This window comes from Pipistrellus hanaki (assembly GCF_964339955.1).
Source record: "Pipistrellus hanaki genome assembly, chromosome: 4".
NCBI lineage: Eukaryota > Metazoa > Chordata > Mammalia > Chiroptera > Vespertilionidae > Pipistrellus > Pipistrellus hanaki.
Genome location: NC_140506.1, coordinates 68987747 through 69012427, shown reverse-complemented (window position 1 = coordinate 69012427; position 24681 = coordinate 68987747). Strand labels below are relative to the sequence as shown.

Genomic DNA, 24681 nt, shown 5'->3' with positions numbered 1-24681 from the left:
CTAAAATGGGATTGGTGGCACTCCTCCCTTGCAGTGTGACAAACCTCTCATCAGAGGATGATGCTAAATTCTTTGACTCTGTCTAATTTTGTGATTTTCCCCCCTCTCCCACTGTTACCAGAAATGCCTGAGAATGTAGTATGGATTACATGACTACAGATGCCTACAGAGGAAACAGTCAGTGTTTGCTTCTGAATACTTTTGTTTGTTTGTTTGTTTGTTTCCTTCTAATGTGAACATTATAAGATGTACCGAAACCCATGAATTTGAACTTGAGCTTGCCAATGAGGAGTCTGCTTGGGTTCTGGACTTTACCTTGATAACAATAAACTTTTATTTATCTATTTATTTTACTGGGAATCTTTACATATCCTTATCAGAGACCATAGAAATGATGCTATTATTAAATACATTTGGGGCTTCTTGTAAGCCTTCTGGAGAGTCCTGGACCTCTTGGGCAGGATGAGCCCCCCTCTCGGCTTCCAGCTGCTGAATCTTCCTCTCCTTTTCCTCTAACACTTCTTCCAGCTGAGTGATCTTCTCAGTCTGAAGGGAAATCTGGGTTGACAACTCCAAAATCAGGCTCATTCTTCTATCACCTTCTTCCACAGGCGGGAGGCTGCCACAGTACTCTTCCGGTGAGCTGTCCTCTAAAACAAACAGGAAAAGGAAAGTCTGAGCAGTTTTAATTGAATTTCCCAGAACTCAAAGCGAGGGAAGATGAAAAGCTTCTTTTCTCACGTTCTTAAAAGACAACACAGATGTTGCATCATCTGGTCAAAGATACTGAGAATAGAATCTGGATCCCACTGACGGGGAGAGACTCTGGGTGCTCATGAAAAAAGAACTTGGAAGCCCCAGGAGAGGGAGCAGACTCAGTCTTTGCCAACTCTCTCTGATGCGCATTTAACTTCTAATTAACCCTGGGAATGGGTAGTCCTTGAAAATCCAATCTAAAAACAAAAGCCATCTCAAGTTGCATGTTACTCTTTCCTAAGATTTTTCACAAAAGTTACATTCCAGTAGAGATATGCTTCAATTTGAATTTTAATTCATTGGGAATGGAGGTTGAGGATGGGGGAGGAGGGGAAGAAGGTCATTGCCCCTTCTGGGAGAAGTGGTAATGAGAAAAGATTAGTTTCTTTAGCATTGGCAGAGCATAACTTGAGCTGATCTAGAAAAACTCTATTAGCATGGGATCTCCCATAGAGATTCGTTTCTTTTAGGTCTGAAGGCTTCTGAGCATTTCTTAATGAAAATCACAAATACTTCCTGGACATAAAAACATACTTTATCAATTTCTATCATTTTAACTCCTCAGATAAGGACAAAACCCTGAGTAAGGAGGGAAAGGCTCCAATAAATCGGTGAAAGATTAGTGGCTGGCAGCAGGAAATTCTTGAAAAGAAATCTCACTAGACCATCAAAAAAGTTTAGCTGCTGAAAGCAAACCTCATCCCATTAGACTTTAGCAACATCTTCTTTAACACTCTCATCCTGCCAGGACTGGTTTGGCTCAGTGGATAGAGCGTCGGCCTGGTCCCGGGTTCGATTCCAGTCAAGGGCATGTACCTTGGTTGCGGGCACATCCCCACTGGTGGGTGTGCAAGAGGCAGCTGGTCAGTGTTTCTCTCTCATCGACGTTTCTAACTCTCTGTCCCTCTCAATTCCTCTCTGTGTAAAATCAATAAAATATATTAAAAAACAAAGAAACAAAAAAAAAACAACAACACCACTCTCATCCTGAAATTTCCAAAAACCATTAAAATTATTTCTTGCATTATATAAAAAGGCTGATTTCAGAAATAGGAAGAGACACCAACATTTGGGTACAGTTATAGGAATAATAGAGCCAGGAGCATATCAATGAATCTGATGTTCTTGATACTATTTGTTACAGTAGAAGGTTCAGCATTCACTCAATCACCAGTGAGAACAAGCCCCATAGCTGCACTTCTAATTGAGAATAAAAAAGCCTGCTGAGGCAGCTTCGCTGTGGAAGTCATGAAGGCAGTTAATCACCCATTTCTCAGCAAATAGGACTAATCCCTCACTTTCCTGAGGGTGCCCAGGGTGAAAGCTTGTGCACTGAATTACACAGTGGGCAGGGTGCTTTTGGCCCCATAAAACTGATGGGAGGAGAGATCAGACTGTCTCTGCTCCTATAAATTACTATTAGCAATATATGAGCTTTCAAGGAACCATGGAGAAATCTTTGTTCTGAACATTTGAAATTCTAACAATAATATTTAAGAAATATATTTTTCTTTTATTACCTTTCTTTAAAAGCCATGAAAAATCTCAGATCTCAAAGGAGCATTTAGTTTGTTGCCTCTGCAAAAGGTCTGTGTTTTTATGCCCAGATGGGAGTCCATAGGGCAATAGGCCAGGGCGTCACCTTTCCTTTTACCTGCCAGGCCTGTGCTGTCCAGTAGGATAGCCACTAATCAGATATGGCCATTAACCAACTGAATGTGGCTAGTCTGAGTTGAGACATGCTATAATTGAGATGCACATTTGATTGAAAAGACTTAATTTAGCTTGGCCAGTGTTGCCCAGTGGTTAAGTGTCAACCAATGGACCAGGAGGTTATGGTTCCATTATAGGTTGGGACACATTCTGAGTTGTGGCTCTATCCCCTGGGTGGGGCATGGAGGAGGCAGCCAATCAATGATTCTCTTTCATCATTGATGTTTCTATCTCTCTCTCCCTTTCCCTTCCTCTCTAAAATTAATTAAAAAAAAAAACATTTAAAAAAGACTTAGTTTTAAAAAATGTGAAATAACTCATTAAATTTTAAGGATTATGTGTTTAAATGATAATATTTGGGATCTGTTGTGTTAAAATTCATTTCAAAGATTAATTTCACTCATTTGTTTTTACTTTTTTAAAAACGTGGCTACTAAAAAATTTGAAATATTTGTGGCTCATCATTTTTTTATTGAATAGTGACTTTCTATTGAATAGTTTCCTTTTATTCTTATTAAACAATTTTTTTAAATTACAATTTTCATTCATATTATTTTGTATTAATTTCAGGTGTATAGCAAAGTGGTTAGGTAATTATATATTACTCACTAGTTCCCCCTGATATTTCCAGTACCAACTAGGCATCTTACATAGTTATTACAGTATTATTGACTATATTCCCCATCCTGTACTTTACATTCACAAGAATATTTTGTAACTACCAAGTGGTACTTCTCAATCTCTTCACCTTTTACATCCAGTTTCCTTTTGGACGAGTACTCTCGAAGGCCCAGGTGAATGTGTTCCTTATACATGGCTCTAGTTAATGTGTACAGTTGTTCTTTGGGAGGGACAAGGGTTGGTCCTCAACTCTTGGCACATTCATAGATGGCCTTTCTGTTACCCCAGAGGGTAGCGGTGTCACAGAAGACCAAAGAAATACCAAACATGCTTCCTAGAGAAAGGGAGTTTATTAATACTAGTGGACTCCAGGAATAAATTCCAAATCAGAGTGAAGAGACAAGCAGAAGGCTATGGTTCCACCCTCTTTTGTGGGTTTACAGGAAGGCCCTTAGGTGTTGGGGCTCCCCAGTTCGTATCTGATGATCTGCCCTGGGTCCATTAATAACTATCCTTCTCCCTCCCCGTCCCCCCCAGGGCAGGGCGTTGTTCACAGTTTTATGGTCTAACACACCTTGCAAGACCAATTTCCTCCTCAGAGGCATGTGAATTTGGGCTTCAGAGAATGGGTTCTTATGTGTTACAGTGAATTTCAACAGGAGAGAAAAGAGAAAAGATGGGAGTGGCAGCAAAAGGCAATGGGAACATGGGAAGGGAAGGAATGACAGACAGGACGGGGAAACCTGGGCCTCAGTGAGGCTTAGGAATGGAGGGGTGCATCTGGAGCCTCTTCCTTATATGGGCCTGCCACCTTCTCTCTGACCTCTCCTTCAATCTTTTTTCTTTTCTTTTCTTTTCTTTTCTTTTCTTTTCTTTTCTTTTCTTTTCTTTTCTTTTCTTTTCTTTTCTTTTTTTTTAAAAAAAATATTTTATTGATTTTACACAGAGAGGAATTGAGAGGGACAGAGAGTTAGAAATGTCGATGAGAGAGAAACACCGACCAGCTGCCTCTTGCACACCCCTCACTGGGGATGTGCCTGCAACCAAGGTACATGCCCTTGACCGGAATCAAACCTGGGACCTTTCAGTCCGCAGACCGACGCTCTATCCACTGAGCCAAACCAGTCCCGGCCAATCTTTTCTTTTTTTAAATGTTTTTTTTTTTTTTTTTTTTTTTTTTAATTAATTTTTTAGAGAGAGAGAGGAAGGGAGAGGAATAGAGAGATAGAAACATCTGTGATTGGCTGCCTCCTACGTGCACCCCTATTGAAATTGGAGCCTGCAACCTGGGCATGTGCCCTAACTGGGGATCAAATCAGTGACCTCTTGGTTTCTGGGTCAACTCTCAACCACTGAGCCATACTGGCCAGATTCCTCCAAGTTTTTTGCCTCCCGGTTTCCCCCTTCCTTTCAGAAAAAGTTATCTCTACCAATTGGCACAATGAAGAAAGGGTTTACTATCTGTCACTCCAGAAGGCAATCTGGTCAAAAGGGTAGAATAGTTTGCAATGTAGGTAGAATAGTTTGTTCACCTAATTCTCATGATAAAGGGGCAAACATGCAGCAGGTGGCATTCCATAGGCATTGTTGTCAGTAGGTCTACATTTCTGTCTCTGCCCTCCCAGAAGAGAGTAGTAGAGAAAGGGAGGCCCGGTGTCTTGGTCAGCTCAGGCTCCCATAACAAATACCATAGACTGGGGACTTAATCAATAGAAATTTGTTTTGTCAGTTCTAGAGGCTGGATGTCCAAGATCATGGTTCCAGCATGATTGAAGTCTGGTGAAAACTCCCTTACTGGTGTGCAGATAGTCACCTTTCTGTGTGTCCTCACCTGGTAGAGAGAGAAAACACAAGCTCTTCGATGTTTCTTCTTATAGGGGCACTAATCTTAGTAAGAGAGCCTCATCCTCCTGACCTCATTTAAACCTGATTAATTTCCAAAGGCACCAACTCCTACTACTAGAAGGGTTAGGGATACAACACATGAGTATGGGGGCAGGCACATTCAGACTGTAGCACAGGGTAGAGACACTTGCAAAAGGAGTAGAGAAGGAACATGAAGGTAAGAAAAGGAGAGATGACATGAGGCCTTTGATTCCTACTGCACCGTTTTTGTGTATTAAATGAAAATGATGATGTGATAAGTTAAAGAATATACACACCAAGAAAGCAATTTCTCATAACAAGTGTATTTTACTACTAAATAACCTCTTTACACACAAAACAAAAATATTTTTGTCTGTTTCTAAGCACATTACAAATATCAAAAGTGTTCTAAGCTCTTCAACAAAGTGGAAATGACCCAAGGCCACAGTTTTCCAGACTCTACCACTCACCTTCTCATGACTTGCTATTTCCTAGTTGAGGCTCCCTAATCTGGAAGGGATGTGTGACCCGAAGGTCGTGGCAGTGTTATAATACATGCATGTCCCCAAATCTCAAACACCTGTAGTCTCTCCTAGGCTTTCCTGGGCAGCTCAGTAGCCTTGCCAAGGCCATGGCTAACCTGCAGTGTGAGGTTTTGTCATCTGAGCAGATAATCTTAGGTGTAACCCATACCAGAGGCTCAAGGAGAACTGGAGACAGAGAAATGTTTCTCATCTGTCTAAGAGAGGGGGCGAATCTGATTAGCCACAGTCAGGATATGAACTCATTAAAATTGCTACTGTTGTGGAGGTTTTCACAAGCACACCCCGTTTTTCATGAATTCTTCTCTTTCTGCCTCCAAGAGTGAGAATGAGGGCTTTCGGGCATAGCAAAGAGGAGATAGAAGGGGTGATGTAGTTGCACAGGTTCAGAAAGGTGCAGAAAGAGGATAGATAATTGAACCCTCTGCCCACAGCTGGGCCAGGCTATGCTTAGTTCCGGAATGTCAGCCTTGAAAGAAAAAAAGGCCCAAAAGAAATTGTGACATTTGCCTTTGACCATTTCCAACTTCTCATTCTTCATACTCTCAATATGCTTAGCAAAGTGCCACGTGAGAATTCTGTCAAAATGACTAACCAGTTCATAGCAGAACAAATTATAGTTTAAGGAGGATCTTAGACACTGAGAATTGGAATGTGCATTTCGTGAGCGATGTGGTCCCACCTGTTTAGGAGTTTTTTTCTACCAACATCCCCAGCTGATTATTTTCTAAGTGAGTGGCTCTCAGACACTGGTGTCCCTCCAGCTCTTCAGAGTCATCTGCCAATTGGAACCAATGAATAAAATTTGTGTTTTGTCATCATGCAGCTACCCACTGCTACTGAGATATCCGACTGAGAGGGTCATGGGCGGGGGGGGGGGGGGGGGGGGGGGAAGCCAGCTACAACTTGCTAATTTGAGAAAGGAGATGTGGTGGAGAGGCAGGTCCAAGAACCTATGGTGCTGGAAAGCATTGCTTGGGGAATCCAGGAAGTTGATAGTTCAGTGTAAACAGTGATACAGTTGATGACGGTGGTCCAGTGAATGGTTGGAGAACTCTTTTCAGATTTTCCTAAATATTTCTAAAAAAAAAAAGGGTGTTCCCCGTTTGATCCCTTCATTGAACAGAGAAATGCTGATCTAGTTTCTGATTCAACTATCTCTAGCAATGGGAAGCACACATGTTCCCAGTTGGGTCTCAAGTATCCTCCATGGTCATCTTCTCTCATTTACTCAGTAATTGGACACAGGGGCACATAGAGAACGAATCCGATGCGATGGCTCCTACCCTCACAGTTGTGCAGGGAAGAGGCTGCACTGTGTTAGGCCCCACAGGACATTTAGGATTTAGCCTAAACAAACACCTCTGCTGGGTACTCTTTTCTGTGAACCCTTTTCTCTCTTCCTTTCAAGCTAATGACCAAGGCTGCCAGCTATTTACTCAAGAAGAAAGACTCTTAAGGGTGAGGTGATTAAATACCTCATTCTGCCAGAGCCACCCAGGTTTACTGTTTGGCCTGAAAGACTATGTCAGCTTCCTCCTCTGTACAAATGCCCGTCACTCTGAATCACCTACATGTTGGTTTTGAAAGCTATGTATATTTCTCAGTAACCACAAGGGAGTCCAGTTTCAACTATTGTCATACTTGGACCTGAAAACTGGCACATCCTTGTCAAGACATTCCTCTCAGTGCTTGCCCAAAAAGCAAAATGACAATAAAAACCTTCCTAGTTTTCTATCCTTTTCTAGACTTTTACAGTGAACACTTGACAATGGTAATTCTCTGGAATAAATTATTCACTTAGTTTTTACACAAATATTTTACTTCTTGGAAATCAGATTAGTTATACTTCTTGAATATTTTTCTACCTTCCCCCTTCACTGTTTTTTATTTGTCTAGAGACCAGTCTCTCTAGTGGCAAATGATAGAGTTGGAAGGGTTTTCGATATCTTTTCACTAATGCTGTGAACACTTAAAATGCATCTGAAGTTGGCAGGTGTTTGTGGATTTGGGAAAAACAAGCAGCATTATAAGAACAGATTTGACTGGCAAATAAGTATGGTCAGTTAAAAGGATTAAAATACAGTGTGATATTTGCTAGGAATTTTCCATATGTATTACAAAACTTTCCATTTCATAATGATAGCCATTCTATTTGTTGTTGTTAATCCTCACCTAAGGATATTTTTTCTGTTGATTTTTTAGAGAGAGTGGGAGGGAAGGAAGGAGGGATGAGAGAGAGAGAGAGAGAGAGAGAGAGAGAGAGAGAGAGAGAGAGAGAGAGAGAGAGAAACATAGACGTGAGAGACACCTACTGATTAGTTTCCTCCTGTCCACACCCCAACTGGGGCATTGTGGATTGAACCTACAACCCAGGTACTTTCCCTTGACCAGGAATTGAACTTGCAACTCTTCGGTGTGTGGGAAGATGCTCTGGCCACTGAGCTGATAACCATTCATATTACAGGGTTATGCTTTAGAAGAAAAATTTGAAGTGCAGTGGCAGACTGGAGCAAATATATATTTCCACCTATAAACAGTCCAACAGCTCCATATCTAAAAGCTTAAAATTATCTGTTTTGTTAAGTGTTTGGGAGGGGACAAGATACTTAGTCGCAACAATGATGGAAAGGCTGCAGCCCTAATTACATGGAGTAGTTTCTCTGGGAGCAATGAGATCAGAGAACTTGTAGAACACTTGGTGCAAAAACACTTGGGAAAAACAAGAAGCACAGAGAGACTGTAGGACGCACTTGTTGCCTCAAGTTCATAGGGCCGCAAACAGACGCTGGTGCTGTGCCCTCACCTGTCCCCAGAACCAGCACAAGGGGTCTGGCTGATGTGGATGCTTTGAGGACGTGTTTGGTGTTTGCAGACCAGGGCGGAAGATAATCAGTCACCGGTAACTGCTAGCATCACTCCGGTGGTGGCAGAATGCTCTCGTGGCAGGATGTGCGGGAGCTAAGCAGACGGAGGGAACTGCAGACTCCTGGCCTCCTTCCTGTGTCACTCTGAGGCATATGCTAATTCTCTTGCCCAGCACATGCAGTTAAAGTATCACAGTTGCTTCATCTCTGGCCACCCTACTTCTGTTACTGCCTCTTCAGTCTGGTTGTAACTCTGCTCGGAGAGGTCTCATTCAAATATACGTTGGGTCTGGACACTCTTGTGTCCAAAATCCTCTACTGATTTTTCATCTCAGGTAAGACTAAAAACCCAAGTGCTTACCCTGCAAGGTCCTATATGATCATTTACCCCCCCCCCCCCCCGGCCCCCTTACCTCTCTGACACTTCTATTCCTCCTCTCCGCAGTCATTCTGCTACATTCCCACTGTCCTCAGCCCTAATAGACCAGGTGTGTTCCTACCCCAGGGCCTTCGTATTTGCTATTTCCTCTGCCTGGATAATTGTACCCCTGATACATACATGGTTAGCTCTCAGCTCCTTCAGGTCCTTCCTTTCCAAAGTAACCTACACACAATGAAACCCTTCCTTGGCCATCTAGCCTACAATTTCAACCTGACTCTGATTGCTAAACATGTCAAATCCCTGTTTCCTGGTTTGTTTTCACTGACATGCTGTTTCTGACTATTCTATACTTTATTTCTCCCTTGTTGATAGTGTCTCATCCCATGCTAGGATGAAAGCTCCATGAGGGCAGAGCTTTTTGTCATTTTAAAAAAATATATTTTTTTATTGATTTCAGAGAGGAAGGAAGAGGGAGAGAGAGAGAGAGAAACATCAATGACCAGAGCGAATCATCGATCAGTTGCCTCCTGCACACCCCCTACTGGGGATGGAGCCCACAACCCAGGCATGTGATCTTGACCAGAATTGAACCCGTCAGCCAGCAGGCTGACACTCTATCCACTGAGCCAAACCAGCTAGGGCTATTGTCATTTTTTAAGTGAATAAATGAATAAAAGTTAAGTGCATATTTGATAGCAATGGCTGGCCCAAAGGTTTTAATTGGTGTATCATTAGTTTGGTTCCTACATTTCCTCACCAGGCACATATATATTTTTTCCACACACAGTTTTTCATAACTGCATATTTTTTTCCTGATAATAAATTGTCATTATTGTACAACATTGCGCTTAACAACTCTGAGTTGTTGTTTTTTTAATTAAAAAAATGGAAAAGTTAGAGTAGATCTCTCCCAGATCTGACTTAGATTCTATGACCTATAAAAATGGTTCTCCAAGCCGGCAGCTGAAAGCTTCATTTATGCGGAGAATCCTGCCTTGCTGCTGAAATTCTGCTGAGTGAATCCAGGAGGGTGTCTGGGAATCTATATCTTTATGAAGCTCTCCAGGTAATTCTGATGATCAGCCGGGTTTTTGCAGTTTGATTTCTGCTGACCTGCAACAAGACATGATGAACTAAGCTTGTGGTTAAATCCTAAAAGGTAGGCCAGAAATCTCTCAGGCAAGTCTCTTCTTGACAAGACTGCCAGCCCCACAGTGAGAGGAGAGAGAGCACCTCCAATACACTCCTTGTGCCTCTGCTCTGTCATCTGACATGGCTCAGCCTGCAAATGTTACTCGCTCACCAAATGCATCCATGGTCCTTCTGGCATCCACTCCTCCTCTCATTAGCTTAAAGCTCAGCAGCACCTTGTCAGTCCTAACTTCCGGAATTGTTTCCAGAATACCCAGAGAAAAAGAGGAATGCTTTAGGGTTTGTTTCTGTTTTGGCTTCTGGTTCTGCTTCCCAGGGAAAGGATGGACGCCTTTCCTCAGGAGTGCTCTGGGGAGGAGTCTCTCTTTTCTTCCTCACAAGGAGTGGGTGGGGAAGGGAGAGATCCCGCCTTCGGGCGGAAGCACAGTGGCTCCCCTGCTTCCAAGAGGCTCACAGCTACCTCTGCCACACAGGGAGAAAGAGAATCCCTTTCTGCAGCTCTGAGTTAAGGGTTTTCTGCCTGGAGCATGCTAGAATCAGCTACTAGCTACTGTGTCCAAGAGGACTGATAAGAACATTATCACCGAAGGCTGTGTGAAATCTTGGCGGTAGTGCAGGAGGCTGGGAGAGGCAAGGTGTGGAAAAGCAAGCGAGGATGTTTAAAAAGGAATATTAAAAGAAATATTAGTAAATGAATATAGGCTTGTATATGGAACAGTGGCTACACACTGCCTGCTGGGCAGATGGCAGTGCTGTTTTCCACCTTCAATCTACACCACTGGGGTGAAATGGTTTACTCGGTGAGGGTAGAACAGCACAGGGTAACTTGGCCTAATAGCTCCCTTTCTGGACAGGGTTCCTTCCCGCCCCTCCAGGGTCTTGAATCACATCAGGTTATTCTACAGGAGTTCTTTGACAAGGTTGAGAAATGACACAGACATTGTTATAACAATTCACCTGAGGTATGGCAAGAGAAAAATCAATCTAAGCAGAATAAATGTGTGTGGGTTTTTTTTGTGTGTGTGTGGTTTTTCTTTTTTTGGGGGGGGGGGGTAAGGGTGAGGGTAGCTCTTCTACCTTTTCCTTTAAATAGAATAATGAATGAGCCCAATGACTGACAGCCTGGCAAGAGGCCAACTAGGAAAAATGGATCCTGATAGGAGAATAGGAAATTCAAGAGAGAGAGAGAAAGAGAAAGAGAGAAAGAGACAGAGAGAGAGAGAGAGAGAGAGAGAGAGAGAGAGAGAGAGAGAGAGAGAGAGAGAGAGACCTAAGAGATTGTGTGAAAGGAAGGAAAAGGAGAGAAAAGATGAGGACTGTTTCCGTGCTTATCTGACGTGGGATTAGTATGGACTCAGGTCAATCAGAGGAGTATGAATAGAGGTTATGTAACATTATTTGGACTGCATGTTGAGCATCTAACAGTGAGACTTTCCCCTGTATTTCTTCCTGATGCACAGATAAAATGAGAAATGCCAATTTAGTTTATTTGTATTAATTTTCAAAAGATGTCACAGTTTCTCTGTTGTGTGGCATTGAGAAATAAAATAATGCTCTAGTAATAAAAGTATTGTCAGGGTTAGTTATTTTTTTTTTTTTATAATGACAATGAAAATTGGTTGTTCTGGGTGCATGTGTGCTGAAAGATGGGATAGAGGATTCATCATTTTTGTTGGTCAGGATTTGCTTGTTTAAACTATGCAAGGGAACGTGGTTTGTGAAGAGGGATAACAAGTCATTTTGATTTTGCTGACTTGACACTGCTCTTAAATATTCCTGACAGCAGGACACTTGGATACACTCATTTTTGTATACAAAATTTTGAGTGACATGGACAACTAAACCTCACAATACATGGCTCCCTCTCTTCCTTAAACCTTTCTCATTTTCTTCCTTTTGAGTAGCTTTAGGACAATAGTGATAGCAACATTGAATTTTATGAGTTCTCCAGATAGAGTTCTAGGTCTAGGCTGGAGTTAAGGGGTCAATGCATAAGATGTAATAAATTGCAAATAATACTATAAGGACAAAGACTTTCTCCTTCACCAAACTTTAATCAGGTTCCTCTGAGCCTTGTCTTGACTAATCCTCAAGAGCCCAGTTGTAGCAAGAACCTTGCTAAGTCATTTTAGAGAGAAACCTCCCATCCCCTCTCATCCTTGGTATCTGATCATTCTCAATATCTGGTGCAATTTCTCCTCTTCCACTAACCTTTCAGGTGATAACTAATCATTGTGGCCCACTTTCCTTCTCCTCTTAGCCATCTTCTATCTGTGCACCCCTCCACTTTGCTCTTTGGCTACAAATCCCCACTTTTCCTTGTTATATTCAGAGTTGAGCCAACCTCTCTTCGCTAATGTGATAGTCTATCCCATTTGTCCTGAATATAATCATCCTTACCATTTTAACAAGTGTCAGAATAATGATTTCTTTAAAGATAGCAGCTGAAGGATCATAAGAATTTATTTGGGTTGTTCATTTATTTTGCCCTGGAACATTTAAAATGATGAAATCAACTCCTGCTAAGTGGGATCTTCACATCACCCAGAACAAATTCTCCAAGTGTTGAACACTCCGTCATTTGAGAATGATCTTGCTGAAATTCATTACTGACAGTTTTACTTATGTAAAACATCAAGAAGTGGAAACTCTTAAGGCTCCATCCATAATTCTCAGCAAGCTTGTCAGAGTACTTGAGAAATAGGGAGGCTTGGAAAGCAAGATCATCTTGAACGACCTCTGAATATTTGTCACTGTTGACAGGTCCCCTTAAAACACCCGTCCCTTCACTTCTGTAATATGACACTCTTCCTCCAAACTTTGTGATACTCCTATAGTCTCATTTTATGGGCTCCTTCTCAGAGCAATTACTATATGGAGATCCCTATATTCCTGGTCTTAAACTTTCTTCATTCTCTCCATAGAGAGAATGTGGCCTTGGTTGTAGTCTATTTGTGTGAATGAGGCCCACACTTACCACTCTAGGTTAGATCTGAGAGCTCTGGACTCATAAACATCTCAGATGCAATATGTTCAAGACTGGACTCACTATCTAACTTCCAAAATTGATCTCCTTCCAGCGTTCACTAGTGAGTAAAATGGCATCATAGTGCATCTTTGTGCTAACATCATATCTGAGATTTACATTTCCTCCTTTGCTCTTCCATCCATCTTATTACAGAGTCCTGTTGATTTAAACCCCTAACTTTATCTAATAGGGTCCACTCATTAGGTCAGACTCCTGCAAAATCCTTCACCTCTGTGATTTATAATTTTCATTCAAAAATTACATCCTTTATCTTTCTAGGGTACTATTGTTGTTGTTGTTGTTAATCCTCACCTGAGGATATTTTTTTCATTTGATTTTTAGAGAGAGTGGAATGGAGGGAAGGGGGGAAAGAAAGAGAGAGAGAAAGAGAAACATCCATGTGAGACACACATTGTTTTGTTGCCTCCTGTACATGTCCTAACCAGAGTCAGGGATCAAATCTGAAACCCAGGTAGGTGTCCTTGACCCAGAATCAAACCTGAGATCTCAGTCTGTGGGCTTATGCTCTAACCACTGAGAAAACTGGCCAGGGCTGGGTTACTATTTTATTAAGGAGTTTCTCAAACTCCATTATTTCCTTCTCACATTTAGTCACATTATAAAAATAGTAATTTTTCATAAGAAACTAACAAGCTGGTGCAGACCACTTATCAGATGACACAAATGGGCTTTAGAATGGCCCATTTGAGCACTTGGACATACAGGGTTCAATTCAGAAGAGATCAAGAGGAAGTAGGTTGTAGAGAAGGAGACACTACTTATCAATGTTGCCTTCTCTATAGGTAATCATATCTAACTTTTTAAAAATTAACTCTTTCCCTTTTATTTTGTGCAACTTGCTGTTACTTTACATTTTGTAGTAATGAGACAACAGTAAAAACTGACTCAGAAATGGATGAGGGCCAGGGATGTCTCTGCTACGTTGCTAAATGGGCAGCATATAAGTGCCCTGTTCTCGAAGACAGCCTACGGAACACAGTCCTTTCAATTCCTCCTCCCAGTGGAATGCCATTCCAATTTTATCAGTTGATTATATGTTTTTTGAAATTTCAACATGTAATTCAAAAGATAATTCAAAAGTGATGGAGAAATTTCCTACGAGGGAATGCAAACAAGCTTTTCTTTATGTAGAAAGTCTTCTAATATTTGGTGCAAGCATTAATTTTCATAGATGGTTTCCCATTAGTGACATACTTGGCCACATAAATTATATGCCTCAAGAACATTGTTAAAGCTAATGGTAAGGAAGTTCTTTTCCGGTTGAGCTGAAATCTAATGCACTTTAGAGAAGCACAAAATATTGTCTAGGACAGCAGTTGCCAACCAGTGGTCCGTGGACCACTGATGGTCTCTGAGGTCTGAAAGGTTGGTGACTGCTGGTCTAGGAGATTAAGTACAATATTCAGCAAAAGGCTTCCAGGCTTATTCTGGGAAGTTCCATTGTATGTATTTTGAACATATTATACAAAAATATGAGAAAAATATATATAATTTTAGAGTTGTCAAAGAACTTCTATAACTATGGCTTTTCTTTCTCTATGGCTCCCCCCGCCTCTTTGTAATCTATATATATAAAAGCCTAAGTGATTGTCATGTCTGGAATGACCTGTGGACTATTCGCTATGATACGCACTGACCACCAGAGGGAAGACACTCAATGCAGAAGCTGCCCCCTAGTGGGCAGTGTGCTCCCATAGCCAATCTCCCATGGCCTCTTCTCCCCAGCCAGCCCCCATGATGACCCTGATCACTGGCCTGGCCGGGGGACCCCACCTGTGCATGAATTCATGCACTGGGCCTCTAGTTATAATCATAAGACAAGAGGTAAAGAATAGAAGAAAAGGAAGTGAGGAAAGAAATGAATACTTACAGAGCTCCAACTTTAAGACATTTTACTAAGAACTTGTTTAGCAATCACACCAAAGCAGAGTAAATGTTTATATCATATATCTATTATTATGACCAATAGTACACAAATTCTTACATAAGAGTGGGTCTGACCTGACCAACTTGGCTCAGTGGTTGAGCATAGTTGAGCATGGTTGAGCATTGATCTTTGAAACAGGAGGTCATGGTTTGATTCCCAGTCAGGGCACATGCCCGGGTTGTAGACTTGATCCCCAGTAGGGGGAATGCAGGAGGCAGCCAATCAATGATTCTTTCCCATCATTGATGTTTCTCTCTCTCTCTCCCTCTTCCTTCCTCTCTGAAATCAATAAAAATGTATTATTTTTAAAACAGGGGGTCTGAAATGTGTAGGCTGCTTTTCAACTTCATATCACCCCCTCCCTAGAGTCAGGTATCCACGTAAGCCCATGTAATTTTTGTTGCATCAACATATTCTCCTGGTCTTGGGTTATAGCATATCAATGGGGGTCATATTCTAAGTATTTCTCAATTGTTTATGAAATATTCCTGAATAAAACAACAGGTTCAGTGTCTCATTCTTTTTTGTTTCTAACTATTATTAATTTTTGAGCTAGAAAACGCTAAGGTAATAGGAATCTTAAGAATTGGCAGCAGGATTACCATTAAGACTTGTGGCATTTGTTCTGGCTACTTTCCAAGATGATCCTCCCAATGTTTCTGGTTCTAGCCACCTGGATAAACAAAGGCTTAGGGATACAGTAATATCCAGCAGGCCAAGGTTTCAGCTTTGTCTTTGGTTTAAGATATAGTAATTGTTTAAATTTAATCTGTATTATCTATTAATTGGTCAATTCTATTCTTTCAACCACTTAAACCTTCAAATAAGAAAGTATGCCTAAAATTGTTAAAGTATCTGTTATTTGTGTATTTTTTTTTTAAAGATTCAGATTGGGTTTAGTCAATCAAATAAGGTGAACTTTTACTTGCAGTTGGCCTCAAAGAATCAACATCATTTGTGACTATGTCAGTCAGGGTGATTTCAATTCCACTTAACAGGACAAATGACTATCAGCAACTTAGACAATAGGGAGTCTATTATTGCACAGGGTGAAGTCGGGGGAATTCCAGGCTTAGCTCATTCTGTGGCTCAAGAAAGCCAGGTTGAAAAAAAAAGAAAGAAAAGAAAAAGAAAGCCAGGTTGGCTTTGTTAAGTTCTCTTGATTTTCTCTATTTGTTGAGGTGGCTATATTCTTCACAGAGCATTGTCTAAAAGTTGAAAGAGAAAGTTTTGTCTTATCTCCCCATGACCTTTTTATTTATTTATTTATTTATTTTTAAAGATTTAGGAAAGCTTCTATGATGATCACAGCAGAAATATATATATAAATAAAAAATATATATATATATATATATATATATATAATATATATATATTTCTAAAGCAGCCCTTGACAAGGTAATAGAATCACATGATTGGTTAAAACCAATAAACATTAACATTCTGGGGTGGATGGGAGGATGCTTGAAATACATTATATGACTAAATTATGAATAAAATTGGGGTTCTTATTAAAAAGAATAGTGTCTTTTGTGTAGGTGACTAACAGTCTGCCATTGTGAACGAAACTGATTTCACACAAAATGCCAATAAGAGAGGGTCATTCACTACCATTTTTGTTGCCAAAAAAACCTGGAAGCCCAACTCTAAATGGCCTAAGTAATAAAGAGAACGTATTGAGATAGGACTAGTTTCAGGCAAGACTTGAACCAGTAGGCCCAGTTAAATAACTGAAGGTTTTTTTTGGTCTCTCTGCTCTTTCTTTACAATGGCAGCTTCTTTCTAAGACTGGCACTATTCTGGTAGCCAGATGATGCCACTGTCTTCCAGGGATAAACTTCCTTCTTTCTATCTAGTGTCGAAGAATATCCTTAAATATCCACTACAGAAAAAAAATAGGAGGCTTTTCTTTCCCATAAGCTTCCATAAATATCCCCCACAGTCCATTGGCTCTAGACAAAGAAATAGAGTAACCATGATTGGTTAAGACTAATACATATTAACATTCTGGGATAGGTGAGGCAGATTATATTAGATTATAAACTAATCTCTGAACCAATGGTTGGGATATGCAATTGATGTTGAAACTTATAACATTGTAATGCATTTAAACAGTAATTTTATTATTTTATATATTTATTTTTGTTGAATTTATTGGGGTGACTTTAATAAAATTATATAGGTTTCAGGGGTACAATCCTATAATACATCATCTGTATATTATATTGTGTGTTCACCACCCCAAGACAAGTTTCCTTTCATCACCATTCATCTCCTCTTTACCCTCTCCTACCTCCCCTCATCCCCTTTTCCCTCTGATAATCACAATACTCTTATCAGTGTCTGAGGTTTTTCTTTTGTTCCTTCCCTCTTTCCTCAACCCCCATCACTTAATCCCTTCACCCTTTTTCATCACTTCCTCTCTGGCAGCTGTCAGTCTGTTCTCTGTATCTATAAGTCTGTTTCTTTTTTTAAAAAAAAATATATATTTTATTGATTTTTTACAGAGAGGAAGAGAGAGGGATAGAGAGCTTTAGAAACATCGATGAGAGAGAATCATTGATCAGCTGCCTCCTGCACACCCCCTTCTGGGGATGTGCCCGCAGCCAAGATACATGCCCTTGATCGGAATTGAACCTGGGACCTTTAAGTCTGCAGGCTGACGCTCTATCCACTGAGCCAAGCCAGTGTTTCTATTTTGTCTGTATAACAATAATTTTCTGACATAAGTGAAAGGAAGTCATGAAGAGAAGTGAATGAATGAATGAATGAATGAATAATGAATAAAGAAAGATCTCTTCCAATTATTATGAATTTCATATTGTAGCCATTTTGCTAATAAGAGTTTCAATAAATGGAATAATTCTTGTCTAGAAGATTGCTTAATGTAAAGCAAATAATAAGAATCAAATATATAGGAAACATGTAATAAAAGCTACACCAATATAAAAATTCTAGCGGAATAAGGAGATGATGATTTTGAATACCATTTATTGGTTTTGAACAATATTAAGAAGTTATTTATTGTGACATTTTGATATTAGGGAAATTGAATTAATTTTCCCCCCCTAAAGAACAGAGTTCAATTAGTTTAGGTTCAAATTTGGCTCTGATATTTGTTTTTCATTTGAAGAGACTCTTTAAATCTAACTAAGAAGAAATATTTTTAAAAGCATGTATTGTTTAGTGCACAGTGATGTTTAATGCCAGAAAGTCAACATTTCCAAAATGGCTACTGTATACATCACAAAGTAAAATTATATATATAATTAATAGTACCTAAGAGCCAGGAAGTGAATTATATGATTCAGTATGAGAAGAAAGGGCAGCTTCCAAAAGATGCAAGAGGAAGGTTCAGGGCCTACACGTACATGGATGGCCACTACAATAATTTCCTAAAGTCTAGGACAAATCAGCCCCTCTGTGTGTCAGCCTCTTTATTTATAAAATAAAAATATGAACCTATGTAATCAATGAAAAATTTTCTTGGCTCTATCATTCTATAATTGTACTAGGGACTTTGAACTTCTGGGCATATATTCTAAACTATTTTGTTACTTAACATACTGTATTGTATTGTTAGTTTACATGTTGGCACTTAAGCTTTATATACCTGATATATAACAACCCATTAGACATTTATATTGCCTAGTAGTGGGTTCATAATAAATGCTGGATTCTTGCTGAGTTAAATTGGAGACAATGATGATGATTGAGACTCTGTCTTCTTCAGCAAATGAGAGGTAGGAGTGAACAGTTTACTGAGTATCCATCTAATGTCACTATGACCCCAAATATCAGAAAACAATCAAAAAAGGACAGAAGATGGGCAGAAATAACTTGGTTAATACTTTGTAGGCTTTATTAGCTTCCTGGAAACTATGAGCCCTATTGATGGTAAACCACTAAGTTACATATTTGCACATGATGAAATTCTCAAGTAGAAATTTTAATTAGAATTAAAAAGAAGATTCGTACAATTGGTTTAATGTTAATAATTGGTATAATAAATGTTTGAAAAGCCAATAAGATACCATAAATCCTCAAATCATCATCTATCTGGAAGGATGGTATAGGTGTGCAGGTGTGTGGGTCTCTGCATGTGTAAATGTTGTCTGTAGGGTCCAAGAATATCCAGAGAGGAAGTAGGTAATGTGACACAGAAAGTAACAGAGGGTAAGTCCAGATAAAGGATTCAATGGGAAATCCTTTACGTGAACTTACTCCACCTGAAAGTTGCACTCTGTCAAAATGGCCCACCCTGCTCCTGCAGCACAGGATAGAAGAAACAAAGGAACAGAGAGAAAGAGGGAGAGGGGGAGAAGGAGATGTAGTGAGGCGGCGTTGAGGGAAAAGCTACAGGAATGAGCAATCCTTGCGCAATTTTACGAGGATGCTTTGAAAAAGTGACTCCCAGCACTGTCTTAGCAGTTGTAATGTAGAATCCTATGTCTAATTTCAGTGAGAAAAACGTTATGCTTTAAGGGAGAATTTTGAACAACTGCTGATAGACGGAGAATTCTCTGCTTTGAGTACAGAAGCCCTGATACAAAAGAGTGACTCTGCCATATACAATCTGAAACGGACAGTGCAGGACAGGCGAGAACAGCGAATCCTGCAGAACCATGGCAATGATGCAATATATAAACAGGATCAGAAAGGAGCTGGTGTTTATCTATAAATTTGTTGATGAGTAGGATTGGATGTTAATATGAGAATTACATGGTTTGCTTAAGGTAAATTTAGAAAACTGTATACAGTGTGTTTTATAGTATGGTTTCAGGCCTTATCAATCCACTCATCTTTACAAAGTTCTTAGTCAAAAAAGCCTTCAGATCTTGTTGGAGATAGACATGGGAACCAGGTGGAAGCATCTGACCCTAGCAATCAAGTACCTGGAGTGGTAAAACTGGATAAGCAGCATCATTTTCCAAGTGCTGCTTGAATAAGCCTGATCCTATCTGGCTGTGTCACACATTCCATATGCATAATTCTCCCACAACCAGAATTACCCCAGGTCACATACATATAAGCATGACCAGAGCCAGTAGAGACTAGCTAAAATAATATATTCAAGGAAATACAAAGTTGTCAACCACTCCTACATCAAGAATACTATACTTTTATATAAAAGCCAACATAAAAGCTTGGTTTCATAAAAAAAAAAAAGTCTAAGGATTAGCATCAACTAAGATAAAAAAGTAAGTAAGAAAGATAAAATAAATTCACATTTTTTAATGGGACTCATTTTTTTTTTTTTTTTTTTTTTTGAGATTTGGACTCACTCATTTATCCCACGAAGTGTCTATTATACACAAGCATCTAAGTCCTCGGGGATAAAACAGTGATTCTAAGCCAGTCTCAACCCTTAAGGAAATACTCTAATGCTCAATTCTTCATATATATGTATATATATGTGTGTGTGTGTATATATATATATATATATTTTTAATTTAATAAATATTTATTGCTCAGATTATTACAATTGTTTCTCCTTTTCCCCCCATAGCTCCCTTCCACCCGGTTCCCACCCCACCCTCTGCCCTTACCATCCCCCTCCCTGGTCCTCATCCATAGGTGTACAATTTTAGTCCAGTCTCTTCCTGCACCTCCCACACCTTTCCCCCTGATAATTATCAATCCACTCCCTTTCTTTGCCCCTGATTCTATTATATTCACCAGTTTATTCTGTTCCTCAGATTTTTAATTCGCTTGATTTTTAAATTCACTTGTTGATAGATATGTATTTGTTTATCATAATTTTTATCTTTACTTTTTTCTTCCTCTCCTTAAAGAAAATCTTTCAGCATTTCATATAATACTGGTTTGGTGGTGATGAACTCCTTTAACTTTTTTTTTTTTTTTTTTTTTTTTTATCTGTGAAGCTCTTTATGTGCCCTTCAATTCTGAATGATAACTTTACTGGATACAGTAATCTTGGTTGTAGGTTCTTGCTATTCATCACTTTGAATATTTCTTGCTACTCCCATCTGGCCTGCATAGTTTCTGTTGAGAAATCAACTGACAATCATATGGGTGCTCCCTCATAGGTAACTAACTGTTTTTCTCTTGCTGCTTCTAAGATTCTCTCTTTGTCTTTTGCCCTTGGCATTTTAATTATGATGTGTCTTGGTGTGGTCCTCTTTGGATTCCTTTTGTTTGGGGTTCTGTGCGCTGCCTGGGATTGTAAGTCTATTTCTTTCACCAGGTGGGGGAAGTTTTCTGTCCTTATTTCTTCAAATAGGTTTTCAGTATCTTGTTCTCTCTCTTCTTCTGGCACCCCCATAATTCTGACGTTGGTACGCTTAAAGTTATCCCAGAGGCTCCTTACACTATCTTCAACTTTCTGGGTTCTCTACTCTTCTTGCTTCTCCAGAGGAGTGTCCTTTGCCTGTTTGTATTCCAAATCTCTGACTTGATTCTTGTGTTTCTCCAGTCTGCTGTTGGGTCTCTGTATAATATTTTTTATTTCAGTCAGTGTATGTTTAATTTCCAGTTGGTCCTTTTTCATATCCTCGAGGGACTCATTAAGTTTATTGGCCTTTTCTAGGAAATTCTTGAAAAACCTTATAACCATGGTTTTGAACTCTATATCCAACCTTTTGTTCTCCTCCATTTCTTTCATTTGAGATATGTTTCCTTGTCTTCCTATTTTCACTGCTTCCCTGAGTTGGTAGGGTGGCTTTGTGTGTTTGGTGTCTTATATGGGCTGGTGAGTCAGCCTCCCCAGTTACCTGAGGTGGACACTCTTGGTGCTCCCCCTTGTGGATGGTGTGTACAGCCTTGTTGAATTAAATCTTGATGGTTGTTGGTATCACTGGGAGGAATTGACCTCCATGCCAATTGGATATACCCTGTTTCCCCCAAAATAAGACAGTGTCTTATATTAATTTTTTCCCCAAAGTTGCACTAGGTCTTATTTTCAGGGGATGTCTTATCTTTCCATGCGCTAGGTCTTATTTTTGGAGGATGTCTTATTTTCGGGGAAACGTGGTATCAGCTGTGTCTATGCCGGGATACCTTCTGTACTGAAGGCAGTCTTATAGGATCAGACTTGCAAAATTGCAAAAGCCTCTGTGCTCAGCTTGGATGGGGTGGAGTCTCAGGACTGAGCCAACAGTCTTGGCTTCCTGTCAGCCCTGCCCTTCCTATCAGACCTCTGCCTTTCATGGATCCCCTGAGTTTTTGCCTGACAGTCCAGATTCCCCTTGTAAGAGTGTGGGTGCTCCAGGGGCTTGGCCTGAACTGGGTTTCAGTGCTCAGTGCAGTCAGGACCTTCCAACTCCCTTTGCTATGGAGCGGCTGCAGTAACCTCCGTGGTCAGACCTCTCTGTGCCCACTCACTGGTGTGCGACTCTAGACCCTGCCTGCTGCGGCTCCCGGCTCCCCCGAGTCTCCCAGTCTCTGAGTCTCCAGGTGCCTTTCTCTATAGTCCAGACTCCACCCATATAAGCCTGGGTTCACAGGGTTTCGGCAGGGGTTGGGGTTCAGTGCCATTGGAACTGGGGTGCAGTGCAATCAGGGGCTTCCTTTCCCCTCCCGCCAGCCAGGCACTCTGCCGCCTTTCTCTCTGCGCACATCTCCTACCTCAGCGCTTTGTAGCTCCCCTGATCCGTGAGCCTCTCTCCTTGTTTCTAGTTGTAGATTTCCCACTCAGCCAGTTTTTCTGTGGTTTTGGATGATGTCTGTTCTGTCTTTTAGTTGTTGTTTTGAAATTGTTGTGTTAGGCGGTAGTTTGGGCACTTACCTAGGCTGCCATCTTGTTTTTTTTTTGTTTTTTCCCCCTCTCCTTATATTTTTATAATATGTTTGTTTGTGTCTATAATCTGTTAATCAGCCTAATTTCAAGATGAAGAATTGCATGTGTTTTCTAATTCGAAAGACATTCCCTGAAGAAAGCAAGCATCTTGAGAAATATATAATAACTTTAAATGTAAAATGTATCCCTTAGCTTCCTATAGTTAAAAGGAATGTGAGTAGAATTATATATAAGAACTGGTTTCTTTGTAAAAAACATAAAACTGAAGTATTATTGTTCAGGAAAGATATCAATCTGTGCACATATGTAAGGTATAATTACACAGCACATATATAGGTATCTATCTATATATAATCACTTGCTATATACTTCAGTTTGTTCATCTGTAAATAGGTCTATCAATACATAAATACAGTACCTTGCAGTATTATAAGAGACATACATGGGTTAGTGTATGTTAAGCTCTTAGAATAATGCCTGGAAGATAATAATTGCTCAAGAAATGTTGACTATATTATTTTTATTGTTTAACTACGATTTCTAAGCACATTCCCCAAATCTAAATTCCCCATATTCCTGTAAATCAACTCATGTTTCTTTTCAGTAGAATGGTCAAGTAGAAATTTCCATTTATACAGTACAGTTCACAGTTCCATAGCTTTATTTCTAAAATCCCAAATGCTCTGCAAAATGAGTTTTTCATGGTTCATCTGGTGGCAAAATCTGACCTGACCTGATCTTAATTTATTGGCAGCAAAATCTGATCTGAACTAATGGGAAGCTATTTATGGAATTTATACATCTCATTCAGTATAAATATTGATATATTTGGTAATGTAATATTGTCCCAGACCCTTTTAAATATGAAAAATTCTGCATTCTGAAATATATTTAGCCCCCAATTTTCAGATAAGAAATTATAGACCTATACTAGTCAGGGTAGACAGTATAGAAGACATTTCCATCTGTGGCTCTAATAAGATTTATTAAAGCAAGAATGTAAGTTTCTTTAAACATCCTGAACCAATCAGCTCTCCAAATCCAAAAAATATGAAACTTGTTTCCCCCATGGTATTTATTATCACTATGTCAATCTCTCCTCCTACTTGTTCCCACTACTATAATTTTCAAGAAGCAGTTATTTTAGTTTTGGAACATTTATCAAGTTATAATAATTCTAACTCTCCTGCAATTATTTTAATGACATACCCCTTCCCTCCCAATCTCCAACCACATTCACATAAATACACCATCAAGGACAGGTCAAAAGAAACTCAAATTGTTGGGTGTTCTTGATTACTTTTCCCCACTTTCCCCACCTGGGATAAGTCAAGGAATTTTTGTCTCTATGATGCCTGCACCACCGGTTAGAAGGACTGTCTAGTTTCCAGACTGTCCATCTGGTTTTATTTCAGGAAGTTGACAGTAGATCCCAATCTAAAATACCTATTCTTATTAAAGAACCCTAAGATTTCCAGAGATGTCTGGGGGAAAAATTCTTCTAAGACTCCTTCCTCTTTAACTCCAGGGAGGCTAAAGTCATGTGTTTAAAAATTCTCCAAATAGACTTAATCTCCACATCATCTTTAACCACAGAAACACAGTTGGGTTTTACTAATAGAAAGCAGCAGTCTAGGTAGAAATGATCCTGAAAATCTCTTTTCCAGGGTACTCAGGATGTTTTCTTTCTCTTTTGTGGCCAGGCAGGCTTCAAGATGTAGAACTACTTACTTACCAACGTGGCCAACAGGAAGAGGTAGATATATGTTTATAGCAGATACTAATCCAAACAGGTAGAGCTTTCCAGCCCCAGTGAGGTGAAGATCCCCTTGTGAAGGAAATATGGTAAAGCACATTGGAATTCTCCCTGGGCCATTACTCATTGTGTGCCTTGGAGCAAACCACTTAATTTATCTGGGCTTCATTTTCTCAGTCAGTACCATAGGTATCGTAATGCCTTTAGCAGAATTACCCCAGGTCACAGCAGAAAATGACTGATCTGGAATTCAGATGTATATCTGTTTGATTCCAAAAACACTGAATTTGA

The 24681-nt window shown here is 39.9% G+C and overlaps 1 protein-coding gene across 1 annotated transcript in view; it reads right to left on the bottom strand.

Annotated features, from left to right (window-relative positions):
• Positions 1–320: 320 nt before the first annotated feature.
• The window catches only part of CCDC192 (coiled-coil domain containing 192), a gene marked incomplete at its 5' end in the record, with an annotated part of 177568 nt that continues 153207 nt past the window's right edge, over positions 321–24681 (bottom strand). The window contains one exon of the mRNA XM_084880949.1: positions 321–643. Coding sequence (XP_084737075.1) covers positions 364–643 — 280 coding nt within the window. The 3' untranslated portion in view covers positions 321–363. The remainder of the gene's footprint in view (positions 644–24681) is intronic.